Source organism: Dipodomys spectabilis, unplaced genomic scaffold, assembly GCF_019054845.1.
Source record: "Dipodomys spectabilis isolate Male_0828 unplaced genomic scaffold, ASM1905484v1 ptg000628l, whole genome shotgun sequence".
NCBI classification, from domain to species: Eukaryota; Metazoa; Chordata; class Mammalia; order Rodentia; family Heteromyidae; genus Dipodomys; species Dipodomys spectabilis.
In genome coordinates, this window is record NW_024871305.1 from 962635 (window position 1) to 983333 (window position 20699).

General features: G+C 59.6%; 2 protein-coding genes across 4 annotated transcripts in view; both read left to right on the plus strand.

Annotated features, from left to right (window-relative positions):
- Mbtps1 (membrane bound transcription factor peptidase, site 1) overlaps window positions 1-13751 on the plus strand; it is a 57152-nt gene extending 43401 nt beyond the window's left edge. For 2 of the 3 annotated variants that reach the window (XM_042671436.1, XM_042671433.1), the window contains one exon: window positions 804-1600. In XM_042671436.1, the coding sequence (XP_042527370.1) occupies window positions 804-1000 (197 nt within the window). In that variant the 3' untranslated portion in view covers window positions 1001-1600. Of the gene's footprint in view, window positions 1-803; window positions 1601-13736 lie in introns of those variants that run through there. The other variant, XM_042671435.1, reaches the window with a different exon arrangement.
- Slc38a8 (solute carrier family 38 member 8) lies at window positions 5765-20341 on the plus strand. The gene is made up of 11 exons (XM_042671461.1): window positions 5765-5790; window positions 6380-6500; window positions 7621-7870; window positions 9085-9217; window positions 9288-9389; window positions 11005-11062; window positions 15257-15371; window positions 15940-16087; window positions 16200-16405; window positions 17094-17145; window positions 20156-20341. Exons 1-11 carry the CDS (start codon window positions 5765-5767, stop codon window positions 20247-20249), a joined length of 1305 nt encoding a protein of 434 aa, XP_042527395.1. The 3' UTR covers window positions 20250-20341.
- The last annotated feature ends 358 nt before the right edge of the window (window positions 20342-20699 follow it).

Here is a 20699-nt window from a genome sequence, read left to right on the forward strand (position 1 = left end):
CTGTGCACGGGCAGGTCTCCCGTTTCTTCTCCCAGCCCCTACTGCCTGAGATCCCCTGTGGCCCTGAGGTGTGTCCTGCCCTGACCCTGGAGGACACTGAAGCCTAAGTAGACTTTGTAGCCAGGTTCTCCTTCAGCCAGACCATTGATACCAAGTCACTCAGCTGAGCACAGAGCAGCTCTGGGAACTTCACCTTCTGGGGGGCGGGGGGGGGGTCACAGTTCCCAATAGGGAGCTCTTTGGACTTCAGAAATAGACCAAGAACTCCAGGAATCATAAAGGCTTAGTCTTTGCCACCTAGTCCTGGAGACTTGGTGTGCTGACTCAGGCCTAGGGTGCAGTGATGGGGACAAGCTTAGGACCCCTCAGCAACATCTCCACAAGGGTCCTCCAGCCACATGTCCCACACAGGCAGGGCGCCCCCATCCTCCAGCCAGGTGTCCCATGCTGCAGGGCGCCCCGGTTCTCCAACCAGGTGTCCCATGCTGCAGGGCCTCTGGCCAACAGCCCTTGGCCTGCCCTCTTTCTCCCTAGATGGAGACTTGACTATCTTCAGGTGCTTTTAGGAGCAAAGTCCCTCATGCACACAAGAGTGCTCATGCTCAGATGCTGAGCATGCAGCTGTACATTCTGTCCTGCCCACACTCCCCTACACCACATAGCAGCCTCGGTTACTGGGCTCAGGCTGCAAAGTGAGGTCTGCCTTGCTAGGTCAGCTAATGAATCTGCTGGCCTTTAGCTTCTGACGAGCAACTCTTACAGAAAGGCTGTTCTGCTAATCCTTGCCTCCCTGTCTTTTGCAGGCATTAGGCCCGGCCGCTACAACCAGGAGGTAGGCCAGACCATCCCTGTCTTTGCCTTCCTGGGAGCCATGGTGGTCCTGGCCTTCTTTGTGGTGCAGATCAATAAGGCCAAGAGCAGGCCGAAGCGGAGGAAGCCCAGGGTGAAACGCCCACAGCTCATACAGCAGGCCCACCCACCTAAGACCCCGTCAGTGTGACCATTGGTCTGGCTGACCATTGTCCTGATCACCCTGGTGGGCAAGTGGAGCCCAGATAACGTTTCAAGGGGTCCCCATGCCAGGGCCTCCCCTCCTCCGATGCACCCAGGCCCGCAGTACCTCCTGAAGTACCTCATGGCCCTGGGCACCAGTAAGAAGGACTCCACGGGCAGCCTCACGTGGTGTCATGCCTGACCAGGCACCAGAGATGGCTCTGCCCTGAGATGACAACATATTTTCTCCGTAAGCTCAGCCGCCCTGACCGAGCTAAGATACATGCGCTTGATAAAGGCTATTTTCTATATTTATTGTGGAGAAGAGTCACTTTAAAGACTTGTGCTATTTGAAGCAAAGCTATTTTTTTGTTAATGGAATGCAGTTTTCTACTATTACACCATGAGACACAACACGGATCCCGTGGTCTCCTTTCGGATGAGAGGACAGATTTGAAGGAAACTTGCACAAATCTGTGAAACATAGACCTTCGCTTCATTTTTATAAGTATCAACTGCCATCATGTTTTGTAATTTGGGGTCTTGATTTCACCATTGTTGGTGAGGAATTTTCAATAAATATACATAACCTGTCTGAAGCTGAAAATTTGTGTAACAAGTTCTTTCACTTGTCCATTTCTGTTTATGACAATCTGCAGGAATTCTGAGTTAACCTGTTAATTGTTCCAAGATGTTCCACTTTACAGTGTATAACCCAGTAGGTTATGCAAACACTAGTTGGCATGCTAACTCCAGAACACTGTCCCAGAACAAACCACAGCCCCATTAGCAGTCACCCATCTTCTCCCCGCTACGGCCCCCCAGCTCTCTGTCGGGGATTTGCCTGTTTCATTTCAGTGGAGTGTCCACATAGTGCCCTTGTAGCTGTTCTCACTGTGTGTCCTGGCTTCAAGGTTCTCCCAGGTGTCAGAACTTGCTTCTTTTTGATGGCTGTGGATGGGCCACCTGGGGTGTGATGTCCCATGCTGCTGCAGTGAGCAGCACTGGGAGCAGGGAAATCTTGCTCCGTGTGGCACCTTTGGAGGAAAGTGGTGTGCCAGTACTGCAGAAGTGGCTGTCTGGTTAGGCCCCCGAGTGCCTCGGTGCTCTTGTCGTCTTGGTTTGCATGTTCATAAAGCCTAGTCAGATGGAGAATCTTCCTGTGGGTTCTTTGGCCATTTGTGCATCTCCTTTGTGGAGAATGTCTAGTCTTCATCTACTTTTTTAATTGGATTGTTTTAATTTTTATTAATAAACTAAGGATTTATTTTATGTTCCAAATACAAGTCCTTATTGGACTAACAAATACATTCTTTCATTTTGATGGAGTGTCTTCACTTTTTTCAGGGGAAGTGTGTATATTTTTCTTTGGGCAGTACTGGGGTTTGAACTCAAGGCCTTGTGCTTGTGAGGTAGTCCCTGTGCTGCTTGAGCCCTGCCCCGACCTTTCTTCACCTTCTTATGGGACCCTATGAAGCTTAGATGTTTTCGTTTTGTCGAGGTCCAGCTCTTCTGCTTCTCTGTGGCTGCCCGTGTGCTGGGGTCCCTTGTCTGACTCCACAAGGTGCACCATTCAGAAGAGTCCTGGAGGCTTGTGGCCCTTGATGGATGATGGCAGTGGGATTTCAGTGGTCTGCCTGGGGGGAATGTTCTAGAGAGGCTGTCAGACGATTCAGACTATTGGTAGCCCCAGTGTGTGTACGGTCTTGCATGGGCCTCGGGCAGGGCCTTAGAGAGCGCAGTGTGTTGGCTGAATAACATCAGGTAGGAGCTGTTGGGTATGTGGTCCAGCCAGGCCTCTGGAAGTGACACTGGTGGCTCCCCCAACCCATCTGAGGGTCTCTGGTATGGATTCATCATTTAGTAAGCACCCACAAAAAAAAGACCGTCAAGACAACAGCTAGCCACCACCACAGATTGGCCAGCAGTCCACAGGAAGAGTCCCCTCCAAGGAGAGTCACCCAGGGACCTTAACCATATGAGTGGTGACAGCAGAGAAACCCTGCTCCTTCCTCCCCATCCTGCCCTGTGAATGGGACACTTAGGTCCAGTCCTTGCCTGGAGACACGGGAGCTCCACTGAGGCGAAGTCCCCAGGGCCAGCCAGCCCAGCAGAGAAAGCTCGAGCTCTCCCAGAGCCGTGACTGGCAGCGGGTTCAGGTGCCCAGTCTGCAAGGCTGCCACAGGCTCCTAAAAGAAACGGGCTGGCCTGGCCTGAGTGCGGGAGCACAGGGGTGCCACAGGTAGAGGGAGCCCGATGGAAAAGGGAGGAGGGAGATTCGTCAAGTGTTTCTCACATGGCTGCCAGAGATCAGATGGGAGATTTCAGAGAAAGACTAAGATTTTTTTTTTTTTTGGTCCAGTCATGCGGCCTGAACTCTGGGCCTGGGCGCCATCCCTCAGCTCTTCAGCTCAAGGCGAGCGCCCTACCACTTGAGCCACAGCGCCACTTCTGGCTTTTTTCTTTTTGCATATGTGGTACTGAGGAATCGAACCCAGGGCCTCATGCATGCAAGGTAAGCGCTCTACCCCTGAGCCACCTTCCCAGCCCAATGACTAAGATTCTTAAAAATTTGGATGTTTAAAAATAGAAGCAATCCTAGAAAGAGTCCCGGGCCTGGCCCTCCACTCCCCCCTCCTGCCACTCGAGAGCACGCCACCTGGGACCCTAGTTGAAAAGCTTCCAGAGGCCCCGCAGCCCCGCTAGGAGCAGTGGGGGGAGAGCCCCCAGATGGTGGAACGAGGGTACGCAGCGGGGAGGCTCGCCAAGCCCCAGCACGCACGGAAGGGCACGTGTGTGTGATCACATTTACATGAAAGGTCCCAAACAGACAAATCCCTGGAGACAAAGCAGATTAGTGGTTGCCAGGGCCCATGGGAAGAGGCTTTCTTCTGGGGTGATGGAAATGGTGTGGAATTGGTGTACAGTTACACAGCCTTGTGAGTGACTGAGAGCCACTCATGCACACTGGAAAGTGGTGAGAGTGGCAGGTTTGTCACCCGGCTGTGTCGGCCCTGCCTTCCCCATCTCTGGTGGCCGCCTCACACCCGCGTTCTCCACCCCATCCTGTCTTCCAGACCTTCCACTCCAGCCTCTGCGCCTGTCTTCCCATCACCATCACCATCCCTGGCCGACCTCTGACCCCTCACATCCTGTTACAAGGGCACTTACTCTCAAGGCCCACCCGGATGCCCCAGGTTGAGATACAGGCATCTTGGGGCCCTTGTGCATTTCCTGTGGAGGACCGTGGAAGCTGCTGTAGGGGTGCTGTCCTTACAGCCCCCAGCCTCTGCCCCAAGAAGCCAAGGGTGTGGGGAAGACAAGACACCATTGCTGGCCCAAGACCTGCCTTCATCATAACTTCTTAATGGGTGTAAGCGCAGAGAAACTAGCCGAGGCCACTTTCCCATGAGGAGCCCAGCCTGGTGTCTGCCACAGGTCCATGGGGAAGAAAGGAAGGATCCTTGGGCAGTCCTGGCGGACAGCTGCCAACCCAGCAAGTAGTGCTGGCTCCAAATACAGAGGGGAGAATGCTTGCCAGCCGGGGGTGCTCCTGTGCAGAGGCCGGCGGTGTGCTCCTCTGCTCCAGGGCCGGGGCCGGCAGTGCTGGTGGATGGGAACCGCAGGGCACCCCTGCGCAGCTCGCAAAGGCCATGCCGCCTGGGATGCCAGCAGAGGGCGGATACCAAACCCCCTCCGAATTAAGAGATTTTCTTCCAGATGCTTGCGATTTCACAGCCCAGCGGCCAATTTCCAAGTCATGCACATTAATGAGCAACTAACGAGGGACCGTGGTGGGTGGCTGGGGAGGGGGGTTGTACCCCGGGCCGCAGCATCTGACTCCACCTGATGCAAGGCCCTTTATCTTCTTTCTCAGGAGGCCAGGTTTTGGAGGAGGGGCAGGGAGCAGTCTGTGTGAACACCACCTGTGGTCCGGACCCTTGTCCAGCCTGGGCTGCTACACGGGCCTCACCGCCCTCTTCAGCGCACACTGGCCATCTTCCCACGGAGGAACCAAGGAGGACATGGTGTAAACATCCTGCCAGGGCAAGATTTCTCCATGGGAGTGCGTCTGGAGCCAGCCCAGGTAAAAAAGTTCAAGAGACTCCATGGCTCACTGGGCCACGTGCACCCATTATGCCAGCCACAGGGGAAGCACAATAGCTGGACTCGGTGACACATGCCTGTGTTCCCAGAGATACAGGGAAGCACACACTGGATAATGGCAGCCCCGGCTGGCCCAGGGTCAGTCTGCCTGGAAGCCGGAGGAGGAGGGACGGGAGAGGATGTCCGAGGGAGTGCTTGTGGACCTCACAGCCTTTCTGAGGGCTGGGCCGGCCGCAGGCCAAGGGCACAGCAGCTGACCCTCGGACCTGTGGAGGGTGGGGCTGTTGCGGGCCTGCCCCCAGGGGCTTCTAGCTGAGCTTAGCCCCTGAACTGGCAGCTGGACTGGCGCCACCCCAGGGCGGGGCCTGGGTGGGTGGTAGGAGGTCTTGAGCCTCACTGATCAGGTCAGAAGTCAGAGCTAGACACTCTTGGGATAGGTGGTCTTGCTCCCCTATGTCCCTGTCCTTCTAGGCTTTGAAGCCGGATCCCGTCACATGCCCTCCAGGCCCCCTTAATGAACAGCTGATCAGTGCCTCTCCTGAGAGCTAGACTGCAGCCAAAGCACCAGGACGAAGTCTGACACCTGGCGCTGTGGCCCAGACGAGGGCTGTCTGCTACCTTGGAGTCGGGGTTTGGGGGTAAGAAGGAGGGCCTGGGGGGCACGATGGGTGTGGACCTTAAGAAGCAGGGGTGGGTGGAGGTTGGGAGATTGAGGCTCCCTAGGAGGAGGTTGGTGGTTTGAACAAGGGAAGAAAGGGGCTGGGAAGGTGGCTCAGTGGTAGAGCGCTTGCCTTGCATGCATGAGGCCCTGGGTTCGAATCCTCAGCACCACATAAGCAGAAAAAGCCAGAAGTGACACTATGGCTCAAGTGGTAGAGCACTAGCCTTGAGCTGAAGAGCTGAGGGTCAGCGCCCAGGCCCAGAGTTCAGCCCACACGAAGGAGTCAGGGTCACCTTGGAGTCCCACACAGAAGTGAAAAAGGGATAGAAAGTGGGAAGGGTGAGGAGAAGGGGTGAGGTCAGAAGTCACAGGGCAAACGAAACTGTCATGTTCAGGCTATGGCTGAGGTGAGGGTCTGGCAGGGGGTGGGGTGGGGCGGGGAGGGTTGGGTCTGAGGAGAGGAGAGTTTGGGATGAGTCCTTAGGCTTGGAAGCTGGGGAGGAAGAGGGGTGAAGATGGCTCTTAGCCTCTGTCCTTTGTCAGGACAGCCATGGAGGGGCAGACCCAAGGGAACAGAGGCCTAACAGAGAAGCCTCACCCTGCGGCTGCCACCCCCAGCTTGTCCTCGCTGGGCGCCGTCTTCATTCTCATCAAGTCCGCACTGGGAGCTGGCCTGCTCAACTTCCCCTGGGCCTTCCACCAGGCGGGAGGCGTGCTGCCCACCTTCCTGGTGGTGCTGGTAAGTCCCCGGGCCTCCAGGGACAGGCAGGCACTGCTGTGGCTTTCCCATGTAGGATCCCCTGTCTTGTTCTGCAAGATGGCGGGCCCCTCTCTGCTAATGAGGCCGTGGGCAGAGGCCATCCGGGGTAGTGCCTGGGCAGCCTAAGGTGCCTGATCTAGAAGCCGGCTTTGCAGACTTCTAGAGCACCCACCTCAAGCATTCTCCCGCTGGCCTGGTGCAGATGGGGTGTCTGTGGTCACTTTGTGGTCATCAGCTCTGGGAGTAGGGACTGGTGGGCCGAGGCACCTCTGTTCCCCTCCTGTCCCTTCAACCGCAGATGTCTGCCTTGTGCTGTGTGCCCCCTGTGCCACGTGCCGGGCAGCTCACCAGGGCTAGATGCTAATTTGAAAAGACCCTGCGGCCTTCCTGGAGCATAGCGCTGAGGACTGGAGGTGCTGCTGGGCTGGCACAAATCACCACTACCCAACGCAACACACCACTGCTGGGCTGGCCCAGCCACACTATAGTGGCCAGGCTTGGGTTGGGTGTGGGAGGGGTAAACAAAGGAACCGGGTCTAGGGCTCGGTGGGCGGGGCTTTGCATGGGCATGGTTCTATGGGCGGGGCCACACGGCAGAGGCGGGGCTTCTCCTTGACCCAGGAGAGATGGCCTGCTGTGTGGCCTGCACCCCTCCTGTATGTCTGAAAATGTGGGAACAAAACATCAGAGCTAACGTAGAGGCAGCGGGAGGTGGTGGGAAGGACGAGCACCAGCCCCGGGCAGGTCACCAAGCGGAAGGCATCACCAGCATCCCAGGCCTGCTCCCACTTCACAGCTGGCACCGCAGCGGCTCTCCGTCTTCCTCACACCACACGGCAGGTGACCAGCAGAGTCGGATTTGGGGCCCAGGCAGGCCTGCTCCGCCTTGTGTTCCTAACCACCCACTCTGCCTCTCCAGCCAGCTCTGGAGAGCCATGTCACCCCTGGCTTTCTGCTGTCTCCTCTGTCCGGCTGAGGCTGAGCAGTGTTAGAAGCACAGATGCAGACACAGGCTGGCAGACTGGAAGGGCGGGGTGGGGCGGGGCGGGGCAGGGCGGGGCCCTGGCCTGTCTCTGCGGAGGATGAGGCCTCGGTGCAGCATGCCACCCCCCTGAGGTGGCTGGCTGGAGTCCTGCGGTCCTTCTTCCAGGTCTCCTTAGTCTTCCTGACCAGTGGGCTGGCCATCCTGGGCTATGCAGCCTCCGTCAGCGGCCAGGACTCCTACCAGGGTGTGGTCCGCGGGCTGTGTGGCCCGGCCATGGGGAAGCTGTGTGAGGCCTGCTTCCTGCTCAACCTGCTCATGATCTCCGTGGCCTTCCTCAGGGTGATCGGGGACCAGCTAGAGAAGCGTGAGTACTGTGCTGGGCCGCAGGTGGACAGTAGATGTGGGGACAGTAGACACTGGCTGCCCCCCGGGGGTGGGGACAGCAGAGGTATGGCCGTGCCACGCTCTCAAAAGGGCAGGGAAGGGAGAGTGAGTGTATTATCACAGGTAGACACACACGAGGGAACTGTGGCTGAAGCTAGGGTGTCTCGAAGACATAATCCCTTTTACAGATGGGAAAACAAGCCATGGCATGAATGCCTCACGGAGACCCCCGGAACTCTCCCCCACAACCCCAGCTTCTCGCCTCCTAGTGAGACTCTTCCACTAAGTGCTGCTTTTGCTGCATCTTAACCAGTTCTAGTGTGTTCTTTTTTCACTTTTATGCCAAAGTATATTTTTTTTAATTTTATTTTCTGCTGGTCTTGGGGCTTGAACTCAGGGCCTGGGCGCTGTCCCTGAGCCTCTCTGTGATCAAGGCTGGTGCTCTACCACTTGAGCCACAGCGCCACTTGCAACTTTTTCTGAGTAATTTAGTGGAGATAAGAGACTCAAAGACTTCCTGCTCTTGGCTAGCTTTGAACCGTGATCCTCAGATCTCAGCCAGGATTACAGGCATGAGCCACCGGAACCGGGGTTGGGGTTTTTTTGCTGATTTTTTTTTTTTTTTTTTTACTGTTTCTTCCTTGACTTGTCAGATGTTTGGATTATTTCATTTCAGTCTGGAGTTTTCCAGACCCCTGCTTGGTTTCTGTCTCAATTGTATCATGGGCAGAGAGCATCCTTGGGGTGATTTAGATTGTTGAGGCCTGGTCCCAGCTTGCGCTCAGTCCAACGGGTCAAGAAAACGGATGTTCTATATGTTGGTGGGTGCAGGATGCTGGAAACTTCCATTAGGCCAAGGTGGGCAACAGCATTGTTTAGCTCTTCCTTAGCATCGATTCAGGTTATTGCGTAGCAGCAGAACGGAAGTGAGGCACGAAGTGGCTCCCTCAGGATGGCCAAGCCCCCGGCAGCGTGCACAGCCCACACAGCTGCGGAGCTCCTGTGCAAGCCAGAAAGGGCCTGTGGCCAGCGAGAATGCCACAGGAGCAGGGATGGGGCCCTGGGCAGAGCTCCCGAGTGCTCGTGGAATGGATTTCTGGGAGGTTCTGGCTCCTTCCTTCCTGAGGCCCCCGTGCCTGTCCTGCGTGGCCGCGCTGTGCTTGCTGCCTCAGCGCCCGCCCCTGTCCCCGTCAGTGTGTGACTCCCTCCTGCTCGGGGACCCCCAGCCCTGGTACGCTACCCAGCGCTTCACGCTGCCCCTGCTGTCCGTGCTGGTCATCCTGCCCCTGTCGGCACCCAGGGAGATCGCTTTCCAGAAGTACACCAGGTACGGGGCTGCCCACGCCTCTGGCAGGGTGCGGCTGAGTGGCCGCTGACACTGCCCCTCTCCACGGCAGCATCCTGGGCACCTTGGCTGCCTGCTACCTGGCTCTGGTCGTCATGATGCAGTACTACCTTCGGCCTCCGGGGCTGCTGCGGGAGCCTCCGCCTTTGCCAAGGTGAGTTTGTGAGAATGGCTTTCCCGGCTTCCTGGGGGAGAAGCGGGCCCAGGTCCACCGCAGAGCCTGGGCCCCTTGTGTGAGGCCCCGATGGCTTCTCTGCCAAAGCACACGTCGTTAGCCAGGCACAGCAGCTCACACCTGTCATCCTAGCTACTCACGAGGCTGAGATCAGATCAGATCAGGGGCCAAAGCCAGTTCAGGCAGGATAGTCCATGAGACTCGAATAAGCCAGCAAAAAGTCAGACGTGGAGCTGTGGCTCCAGTGATAGAGTGCTAGCCTTGAGCAAAAAAGCTCAGGGACAGTGCCCAGGCCCTGAGGTCAAGCCCTAGACTGGCACAAAAAGAAAAAGAAACAAGAAATAAAGGACCAGACCTAGTTGTGCACGAAGGCACTGAAGGCTACCCCAGCTGGGGCAGGCTTCTAGGTTCAGGCAGAGGCAGCAGAGACAGCTTCTAGGGACAGAGGGAGCCGCGCCAGGCAGCAAGCGGGGTAGGGTGTCGCGGAGAGACCTGGAGCCGGGACAGGGATTGGAGCTCTGTTGAAGCACGAGGTGTGACCTGATTTTCTCCGAAAGAGATCACCTGACTATGTTCTGTGGGGGTCAGGGGAAGAAATGGGACCAGATGGGCATGGTAACTCATTCCTGTAATCTTGGCTACCCCAATACAACTCTCCTGCATACCTGCACAGAGAAAGACAGAGAGACAGAGACAGAGACAGGGACAGGGACAGAGAGACAGAAAGAGACAGAGACAGATAGAGAGACAGAGACAGACATGCAGGCAGGCAGGCAGAGAGACAGACTGACAGGCAGCTAGACAGAAACAGGACCAGGCAGAGGGGGTGCTGCTCCTGACCCTTCTGTAGCATGTCCTCTGAGCATGCCGGAGGCAGGCAGGGGGGGCTGCCTGACAAAGGGACCAGACCCACCAGGCAAAGACCCCACAGAGGGCGTGAGAGTTGTGCCCTTGCATACCTCGTCCTCTTAGTAGTTTGGATGAGAACAAAGCGGCCTGGGCTGTGGGAGGCGCGCTGATGGAGGTGGCTGGCCTGGGAAGGAGGCAGTTGTGTGTGTGTGTGAGTGTGTGTGTGTGTGCGCACACGAGGGGGGGGGAGGCAGCTCCCCTAGCGGCTGCCTTGCCTGAGTCCTGCCCACGTGGAGAATGTCATCTTGCCAAATGTCAGCAGAGCCAGATTTAGCAAGTGCAACATTTAATAAACCTCCTTTCCATCCCCAAAGCTGGCCATAAACACTGCAAACACACCTACGGCCCACGTGGTCATGTGTTTCTGCTCTTCTTTAAATTCATCCTCTCAGCCGGGGTGTCGAGATTAGAAAGATAACAGTTCAAGAACAACCCTTGCAAGAAGTTAGCAAACTGCTCTCCATAAGTGCCCTGGGGGTGGCGGCGTGCTCCTGTGGAGGCAGGAAGACAGGAGCAGGGGTGGGAGGATCGCCGTCTGAGGACAGCTTGAGCGAGAAAGAGCAAGGCCCTATCTGAAAGATAGCTAAAGTGGGAGACTGGGGGCGTGGCACAAGCGGCAGAGCACCCGCAGAGCCAGTTCAGGCTGATTCAGACCCCCACACTCCCTGTTCTTGTCTCCCCACAGCCCCGTCTCCTGGGCCTCTGCGCTCAGTGTCTTTCCCACCATCTGCTTCGGGTTTCAGGTAAGCGTCCACTGTGGTATTTCCAGAGGCTCCCTGATCCCTAGGGACCGTGTGGCTCCCCGTTTGGGGGAGGGAGGGGGACATTTGAGGACTTAGCGCTTAATGGCTTCCAGCAGCTGTCAGCTGGAGACTGCGCACAGAGCGTCTGGGCTCTCTAGGAGGCACGAGTTGTCACTGAAACTGGGAACTGTCCCCCACCTGTGGTGTCCGCATCTGCAGCCCTGCACTTGCTGGCTGGGGACTGAGCATGGGGACCGGGACCAGAGCCTCTTGGCAGATGCTCCTAGGACTGTGGCCGCGCTGCAGACCCAGGGCTGCCCATGGCTGCCCACAGAGCCTGGATGCCGGTCGATTCCACCTCAGGCCACAGGGCTGGAGAGACCCGGAGGCTGCGGGGCGGGGCAGGATTCTTTTTTTGTTGGTGGTCTTGGGGCTTGAACGCTGGGCCTGGGCGCTGTCCCTCAGCTTTTCAGCTCTAGGCAAGTGCTTTACCACTTGAGCCACTGCCCAACTTCCCACTTCCCGATTTTGTGAGTGGTTTACTGGAGATAAGAGTCTCACGCCCAGGCTGGCTTTGAGCCTTGATGTTCAGATCTCAGGCTCCTGAGTAGCTAGGATGACAGGAGTGAGCTCAGGGCAGGATTCTTGAATGTCACAGGCATGAGGACCACGGGAAGCAGGCGAGGGGCATTCACAGACACCGCTGCAGGCGGTGCTGCTGAGAGGGAGTCTGGCGGGAGATGGAGGCAGCCTGGGGAGGGAGGCCTGCAGGTCCAGAGCGAAGCCCAGGAGGCCCACCTGGGACCAGGTGAAGCCACAGGCAGCTCGGAGAGCCAGGGGCAGCTAAAGCCACCTGCCGCAGCTCACTGGAGGAAGGTAGCCTCCGTCTCTGAAAACCCTGCCCTCCACCAGCACCTCCACACCCAAGGAGGAGTGGGGCCCATCAGCTCCTCCAGCAGTGCCGCTTTGCAGCCCTGGCGTCCTGGTCCCTCGTGTGCCAGCTGCCTCCTCTTTCTTCCTCTTGTGTTTGTGAGAACCATTTTGGAGGAAAAGAAACTCGGAAACATTTCTGATTTCTCTTCCTTTTAACAGTGTGGTTTCTGGGGCTCCACCAAGCCCACGTGACTTTCTCACATTTCTTCTGCACACGCAATATTTTGAAAGCTGCACAGCCCGGTGTTAGCCGTCAGCTGTCATCTGGATTTAGCATAACTGCCCCTCTCCTGGCCCGAGCACATGGTGCGGAAGCCGGCGCGGCCTACCAGATGCTCGCCGCTCACCTCTGCCCGGCTCCCCTTCGCTTCCCCTAGCAACCAGGCTGCTGTGGTTTCCAGGGACACAGGCTGCTGCGCCAGGGGCTGGGAGGGAGAGCTGGCAGGGCAAGGTGGCAGGCTCTGCCTTGGAGAGCCAGGGGTCAGGGGTAGGTCTGAGGCTGGATGGAGGTGGCCGTGCTGATCAGGATCCTGGCCTGGTTCCTAGGTGTCCTCTCTCCCCCAAACGTGAGTGCGCACGCCAGGCCAGGCCAGGCCAGGAGGAGCAGACGGCTCCAAGGTCTGTTCTGGCCGCACCGGCTTCTGGAACTTCTGAAATCTGTGGTTATAATAATAATAATTATTCTTATGATTATTTTGGTCAGTTGTAGGGCTTGAACTCTGGGCCTGGGTGCTGTCCCTCAGCTCTTCAGCACAAGGCGAGAGCTCTACTGTTTGAGCCAAAGCGCCACTTCCAGTTTTCTGGTGGTTTATTGGAGATAAGAGTCTCACGGGCCTTCCTGCCTGGGCTGGTTCTGAACGTGATCCTCAGATCTCAGCCTCCTGAGTAGCTAGGATGACAGGAGTGAGCCACCAGCAACCTGCTTATTATTATTATTGGTGGTGGTACTGATGTTTGAACTCAGGGCCTCTCATTTGCTAGGCAGGCCCTTCCGGTAGAGAACAAAGCACAGGTGAGTCACAGAATGGCTGAGACCAGTTCTGTAGATGGCTCTGGAAGAGGCAGAGAAGGGTCTGAGCCAGGCCTTGGCTCTTCTGTTGTGCTGCTGACTTTGAGGTCAGGTCTCACTTCCCGCCTGGGCTCATGCCTGGACTGTGATCCACCTATTTTACGTGTCCATTCGTAGTTGGGATGACAGGTACCGGTCACTATGCCCAGCTTCTTCCACTGAGATGGAGATCCCCTGTGAACCTTTGGCTCAGGTTTGGCTGGAACCATGATCCTTCTAATCTCAGCCTCACGTGTAGCTGGAATGATGGCTGCATGCCACTCTCCCCAGCTGGTGCTTGAGATAGGGTCTTTGTGTGTGTCTGGGCTGGCCTCAAACCATAATTCTCCCCACCTCGGTCTCCCATGTAGCTAGGATTCCAGGCGTAAGCTACTAGCACCCCGCTAGTTTTCGTTTTTATTTGCATTTATTTATTTGTATTCTTTTGGTCGGTTATGAGGCTTGAACTCAGGGCCTGGGCTCTGTCCCTGAGCTTTTACACTCAAGGTGAGTGCTCTACCACTTGGAACCATAGCGCCACTTCTGCTTTTCTGGCAACTTACCCATGGGGTGCCATGCCGCTCACGGGAGGCCAGGATGACCCCCACTGCCTGCCCAAGCTCTCCCGTGGCCCCAGAGACGCCCAGAGCGGAAAGCCCAGGTGCCCAATCTGCCTTCCCCAAATGGGCTCAGATACGTCTGTGCCTGGCGGGCACAGCAGCCCACCTTCCACCACGTAGGCCTGGCATTAAAGTGGGGTGGGACCCAGGCCTCTGCCACTAGTGGACTTGAGGGGGTGTTCATGGGTGACCCCAGAATGGTGGTCAGCTGGGCTGGGCTGCGCTTGTCCTGAGCTAGAGCCCTGAGCAAGGCAGACCCGGACAAGGCAGAGCTGAATTCATGGAACCCCATGAGAGGAGATTGCTCCCCTCAGCATGAGTAGGGGCTGGTAGAAGGGGAGCCCCAGGAAACAGCTCGGTCAAAGGCCCTGGGGCCACCGATCAGGGTACAGGCAGTCTAAGTTCAGGGAGAGACATGGGGGAGGAGGCACCCCATGCTGAGAGACAGCATAGTGGTGGGGACCGGGAAGGGTCAGACCCAGGGCTGTGTAGGGGGGACTCTCCTCCCAGCCCCTCGGTCACAGAACACGCCACGGCCCACCCTGGGGTGAGAAACGCGATCTGCATTGGCTGCGTCCATTCCCTGTGAGAGTCTGCATTCGATGTTCCATGTAACTCCACAGACCTTGACAGTCCCTGCCAGGCGTCGCCACCCTCCCAGACCCCTCCCCACCCCTCCCAGACCCTCCCCACCCCTCCCAGACCCTCCCCACCCCTCCCAGGCCCCTCCCCACCCCTCCCAGACCCCTCCCAGACCCCTCCCCACCCTGCTAGACCACACCTACCCTCCCAGACCCTCCCCACCCTCCCAGACCTCCCCACCCCTCCCAGACCCCTCCCAGACCCCTCCCCACCCTGCTAGACCACACCTACCCTCCCAGACCCTCCCCACCCTCCCAGACCTCCCCACCCCTCCCAGACCCCTTCCAGACCCCTCCTCACCCTGCTAGACCACACCCCACCCTCCCAGACCTCCTCACCCTCCCAGACCCCTCCTCACCCTGCTAGACCACACCCCACCCTCCCAGATCCTCCCCACCCTCCCAGACCCCTCCCCACCCTTCCAAGACCCCTTCCAGACCCCTCCCAGACCCCTCCCCACCCTGCTAGACCACACCCCACCCTTCCCAGACCCTCCCCACCCTCCCAGACCCTCCTCACCCCTCCCAAACCCCTCCCCACCCTGCTAGACCACACCCACCCTCCCAGACCCTCCCCACCCTTCCCAGACCCTCCCCACCCTTCCCAGACCCTCCCCGCTCTCTACACTGCACCACCCGGGTCCCACTGGGGTGGCGGGTCCCCTGGGGCATTTGAGACAGTTCCAGTGGTCATAAATGGGGGGCAGAAGGGCAAGCTGGAGGCGGGAGGTGCCCCAGGCAGCCCTCCCCCCGGAACCCGCTCCCTCCCAACATGTTGGCCCAGAAATCCCGGGACCCCTGCCCGGGACTTGAACCTCAGGACCGTTTGAGCTCCCAGTGCCTCTGGGAATGTCTTCTGCTCCGAGGTCTGCGGTTCTCATCTGGTCTTTCCCCGTGCTGTGGGGGTGCCCCTCCCCACGGCCCCCTCCCTGAGCCCGCCTCTGCCCTCCAGTGCCACGAGGCAGCCGTGTCCATCTACCGCAGCATGCGTCGGCAGAGCCTCTGCCACTGGGTCCTGCTCTCCGTGCTGTCCCTGCTGGCCTGCTGTGTGGTCTACTCGCTGACAGGTGGGCCTGCGGGGTCGGGGGGCAGAGGGCAGAGGGCAGAGGAGCGGGCCGGGGATCTAGAGCCTGCCGCGGGTCCAGCCTGGCCCTTTGCCTCCTGGGCTCGTTGAACCCTTAGCGCCCATTTCATAGATGGGACAGCGGAGGCCCAGGTTGGCTTTGCACTACGCGTTCAGGGCTGAGCCCCTGCCTCTGCTCCGCCAGCCTCCCAAGCGCCTGCCCGTTCAGAGAGGAGGCGGGAGAGGGACATGCGCTCCCACGGTGACAGGCAAGGATGGAAGTGCAGCCCAGAGAGGGCTCTGACATGCCCGAGGCTGCACAGCACATCCACCGCACAGACCCAGGTTTGGGGCCCACCCCGACAGGTGTCTGCTCTCGGGGCTGGCACCTTTTCTTTCCTCCACCTCCAGACCTTGGCAGGGACAGGTCTGTAGTCCAGTCCTCCAACTGGGCAGCCTTGGGAAAGAGCAGAACAGAACCTTCTAGAACCTTCCACCATGAGCACCTTGAGGTGCTGGGAAGAGGAGGCACTTTTCTAATCTCAGCACCCGGCGCCCTGGCTCTCCTGCAGGGGTTTACGGCTTCCTGACCTTCGGGACAGAGGTGTCCTCGGACATCTTGATGTCCTACCCTGAGGACGACGTGGCTGTCCTCGTGGCCCGTGTGCTCTTCGCGGTCTCCATTGTGACGGTCTACCCCATCGTGCTCTTCCTGGGGAGGTGAGGCTGGGCGGGTCGGGGGGGCGGGGTGGGGGGAGCGGCAGGGACGCCTGGTCCGGGGCGCGGGGACCCCGGCCAGCTGTGGAGGGGAGAATGTGTCTGCACGCTGCAGGTCCGTGCTGCAGGACTTCTGGAAGAGGAGCTGGGGCGCGCAGGGTCCCCGGGCGCTGGCCGACCCCTCGGGGCCGTGGGTGCGGCTGCCGCTGACTGTCGTGTGGGGGGCCGCGACGCTGGGCCTGGCCCTGGCGCTGCCCGACCTCAGCCAGATCACCCGCGCCGTCGGGGGCGTCAGCGCCTTCTTCATCTTCATCTTCCCGGGTGGGTGTTTGTCCTCCCCGCCAGCCCGTCTCTGCGCAGACTCCCTGTGAGAGGTCGAGGTTCCGGAAGGTTCTAGTCCCACAAGGGTAGCCACAGCCAGGAAACCTGAATGGCTACAGCCACAGGGCACTGCAGGTCACAGAGGGGTTCTGTGTCTGCAAAAGCTGCGGGTTCTTGGGGTTCAGAGGAAGCAGGGCCGGGGCCCCCGGGTGAGCAGTGGGGCCGGCCGTGTCGGTAGCCTCTAGCCTCGGGAAATGGTGGAATCGAGGGCCAGGGGCTGAGACCCAGGGCGTGGGAACGCCAGGTTCGTGGGAGGCTGAGACTCCTGGGTGGCCTCTGCTGTGGGGTCCCCCCGCCCACAGGTCGGGCTGCGCTGTGGACGGCGCAGGGTGTGGGGAGTGGGGGTGCTGAGGAGGGGCACAGGGAGTGACCTGGGGTGGGGGTGCAGGGTCTGATGCGCCCCATCTCCTCACAGGCTGCCCAGAGGCTGCGTTGCCCGAGTGCATGTCCTTACCAGCCTCCTGGCTGGGTTGTTTTGGGGTGCTGAGCTGGGGTCCTCACCCCTGAACGCTCAGCAGGCCCTGAGCCAGGGCCACCTGTGGGGACAGCCCTCGCAGGTCCCGGGGACCCCGGACCGCAGCTCTTGGGTCTGACAAGGGGCATCGGGCGACCCGTGTCTCCCCCACAGGTCTGTGTCTCATCCGTGCGGCGGACGTGGAGCCTGTGGGACCAGGAGTCCAGTGAGTGGCCCCCGGGGGCGTGGCCGGGGTGCCGCCCATCCTCCCCACCCACATTCCAAAGGCCCCGGTGTGCCGCGGCCCGCTGGGTGGCGAGGCCCAGCGCCTGTCCCTCAGCCGTCAGGGGTCTGTGGGAGGGCGCAGCGGGGTCACCTTCTCCGCCCCTCACCGCTTAGCCCCAGGGCAGGATGGGGCGCGGCCCGTCCTGTCTCACAGGGGCCTGGTGGCTGTGTGTTGCCGGGCAGCAGGTCCTGATGGGGGGCAGGGCAGGGCCTCCACCCTGCAGAGGAGGAGGAGTCAGGAAGCTGGCTTTGCAGCCGGACACGGCCAGGGCTGGTCCTGGCCCTCTGGGTCCGGACCCGTGGGAACCTGATTCCCGCTGCGCAGATGTCCACGCGGAGGGGAGACAGGCAGGCCCTGTGCTGGCTCTCAGCTGCTGTAGTGACCGCAGATGGCCAATGAGCGTGCGCGCGCGCACACACACACACACTCACACACACACACACACATACACACACTCATACACACACACTCACACACACACACATACACACACACACACACATACACACACACACTCATACACACACACACACTCTCATACACACACTCACACACACATACTCATACACACACACACACTCACACACACACACACACTCTCATACACACACACACTCATACACACACTCACACACACATACTCATACACACACACACACTCACACACACACACACACACACTCTCATACACACACACACACACACACACATACTCATACACACACACACACTCACACACACATACTCATACACACACACACACTCACACACACACACACACACACTCTCATACACACACACACACACACACACATACTCATACACACACACACACTCACACACACTCACACACACACTCATACACACACACACTCACACATACACACACACACTCGCACACACACACACACACTCACACACACACACACACACTCTCACACACACTCACACACACACACTCACACACACACTCACACACACTCACACACACACTCACACACGCACACACACACAGCGTGAGGCGGCGGGCAGGCCGTGCTGTGCACAGCTCTCCAGGTGTCCCTCGGCTTGTGGCTGCGTCACACCTGCCCTTGCCATCTCTGTGTGGTTCCTCTCTGGTCTCTGGCTCTCAAAGATCCTTCTAGAAGAAGGGCCCATGCTGCACCAGGTGGCCTCTTTCACATCATTGCATTTGAGTGACTCATTTCCAAGTCGGGTCACACAGGCCCCAGGGGGACGCGGTGGATGGGGCCTGGAGTGTGGCCCCGTCCTCCGGATCCATGAGCCCGAGCTGGCTCTGCTCCAGCCGCAGGTGTGGCCTGGCCACGTCTGCACTCATGAGAGTTGCTCTGGGCATCTTTAAGCCCCACTCAGGGCTGCGGCTGGCCCTGGCCATCTGGCCCCCCGAATAGCCCGTGCCCTGCAGTGCCCCGTGAACAGCCCGTGCCCCGCAGAGCCTCCTGAATAGCCCGTGCCCGCAGTGCCCCCGTGCCCTGCAGAGTCCCCCGAATAGCCCGTGCCCGCAGTGCCCCTGTGCCCCGCAGAGTCCCCCGAATAGCCCATGCCCGCAGTGCCCCCGTGCCCCGCAGAGTCCCCCGAATAGCCCGTGCCCCGCAGTGCCCCCCGAATAGCCCGTGCCCGCAGTGCCCCCGTGCCCCGCAGAGTCCCCCAAATAGCCCGTGCCCGCAGTGCCCCCGTGCCCCGCAGAGCCTCCTGAATAGCCCGTGCCCGCAGTGCCCCCGTGCCCTGCAGAGCCTCCTGAATAGCCCGTGCCCGCAGTGCCCCCGTGCCCTGCAGAGTCCCCCGAATAGCCCGTGCCCCGCAGTGCCCCCCGAATAGCCCGTGCCCGCAGTGCCCCCGTGCCCCGCAGAGTCCCCCAAATAGCCCGTGCCCGCAGTGCCCCCGTGCCCCGCAGAGCCTCCTGAATAGCCCGTGCCCCGCAGTGCCCCCCGAATAGCCCGTGCCCCACAGTGCCCCTGAATAGCCCGTGCCCCGCAGAGTCCCCCAAATAGCCTGTGCCCTGCAGTGCCCCCCCGAATAGCCTGTGCCCTGCAGGGCCCCCCCGAATAGCCTGTGCCCTGCAGGGCCCCCCCGAATAGCCTGTGCCCTGCAGCACTCTGTGGGAGCCGCTGCTCTGTCTCCCGTGGTCCAAGCTCAGCAGTTCTTTTTTGTTGTTATTTTTGTTTTGTTTTTTGTTTTGTGCCAGTCATGGGGCCTGAACTCTGGGCCTGGGCGCTGTCCCTCAGCTCTTCAGCTCAAGGGGAGCACTCTACCACTGGAGCCACAGCGCCACTTCCAGCTTTTTCTGCTTATGTGGTGCTGAGGAATGGAACCCAGGGCCTCAGGCATGCAAGGCACGCGCTCTACCACTGAGCCACCTTCCCAGCCGCAAGCTCAGCAGTCCTTAATGGAGGCGCTTTCTCCATGATGTTCTTCTTCTGGTGGCTGTGGTCGTCCAGTCTGTCAGGGACCGGCAGGCAGTGCTGCAGCCAGTCACTCCCGCCCCAGCCTCTCCCTTCCCCCACGCCCCGCCCCGACCCTGAGCGGCCGAGGAGGCTCCCTCTGTGGCAGGGGTCCCTTCCAGCCTCCCTGAAGGGGCCAGAGTCTCTGGCGGTCTGGCCATTTGCTGCCATCTTCCAGCTCTTCCTGGCCACAGACACACAGACACTGTGGCCTCACTGGGAAGTTTGTGGGTGAGCCTCCCCCCCCCCCCCCGCCTCCCTGGACCTGGGGGAGGGCAAATCAGTGGGTGCAGAGTGGAGCGCAAGCGGGGCTAAAAGTTGTCCCTCCTGCATTTCTTTGGTGAAACACTGGGATGAGGGAACAAAGCTATGAGGCGAGTCTCGGGTCGAGGTGATGAGAATGCTCGGCCTCGGCTCACGCGCGTCCGTGCGCACGGGCCTGTGGGTGCGGCGCGTGGAGCTGGCGCTGACGGGGTGTCCCTCGGCAGGTGCTGCCTGGAGCTGTGGGGGGCGCTCTCCGTGCTGCTCGGCACCTTCATCTTCGGGCACAGCACGGCCGTGGCCGTCTTGGAGCTCTTCTAGGGGGGCCTGTGGCCGGTCCCTGTGGCTTCCGGGGCAGTCGTGAGACCGACGTGGCTTCCTTCTTCCCGGAGATACTGAGTCACCGCGGGGCTCCGGCGTGACGGGAGGAAGGGTGGCGCAGGCCCCGGCGGTGGCCGCGGCACGTGGGCACAGCTGGTGCTTGCACGTGGAAGCGTGCGGCTCCGCACCCCTGTAGCCGCGGTCCCAGCCAGGTGGCTGGTTGGGGCTTCCGGAGCCTCCTTCCCCCGCCCCCTCCTGCTCCCCTTGGAGCCCCTGGGCTCCCTGCTCTGCAGATGCAGCCCTCCGTGCCCGCTCTCCTTGGCACGCGGCTGCTTCCCCCAAACGTCTCCCTGTCCTCTGACGCCGGTCCTCCCTCCGGCTCCTCCTGAATTACCGAGCGTGTTTCCTGAACTCCATTGCATCTCGTCTTCATTACCCAGCGAGGGTGTG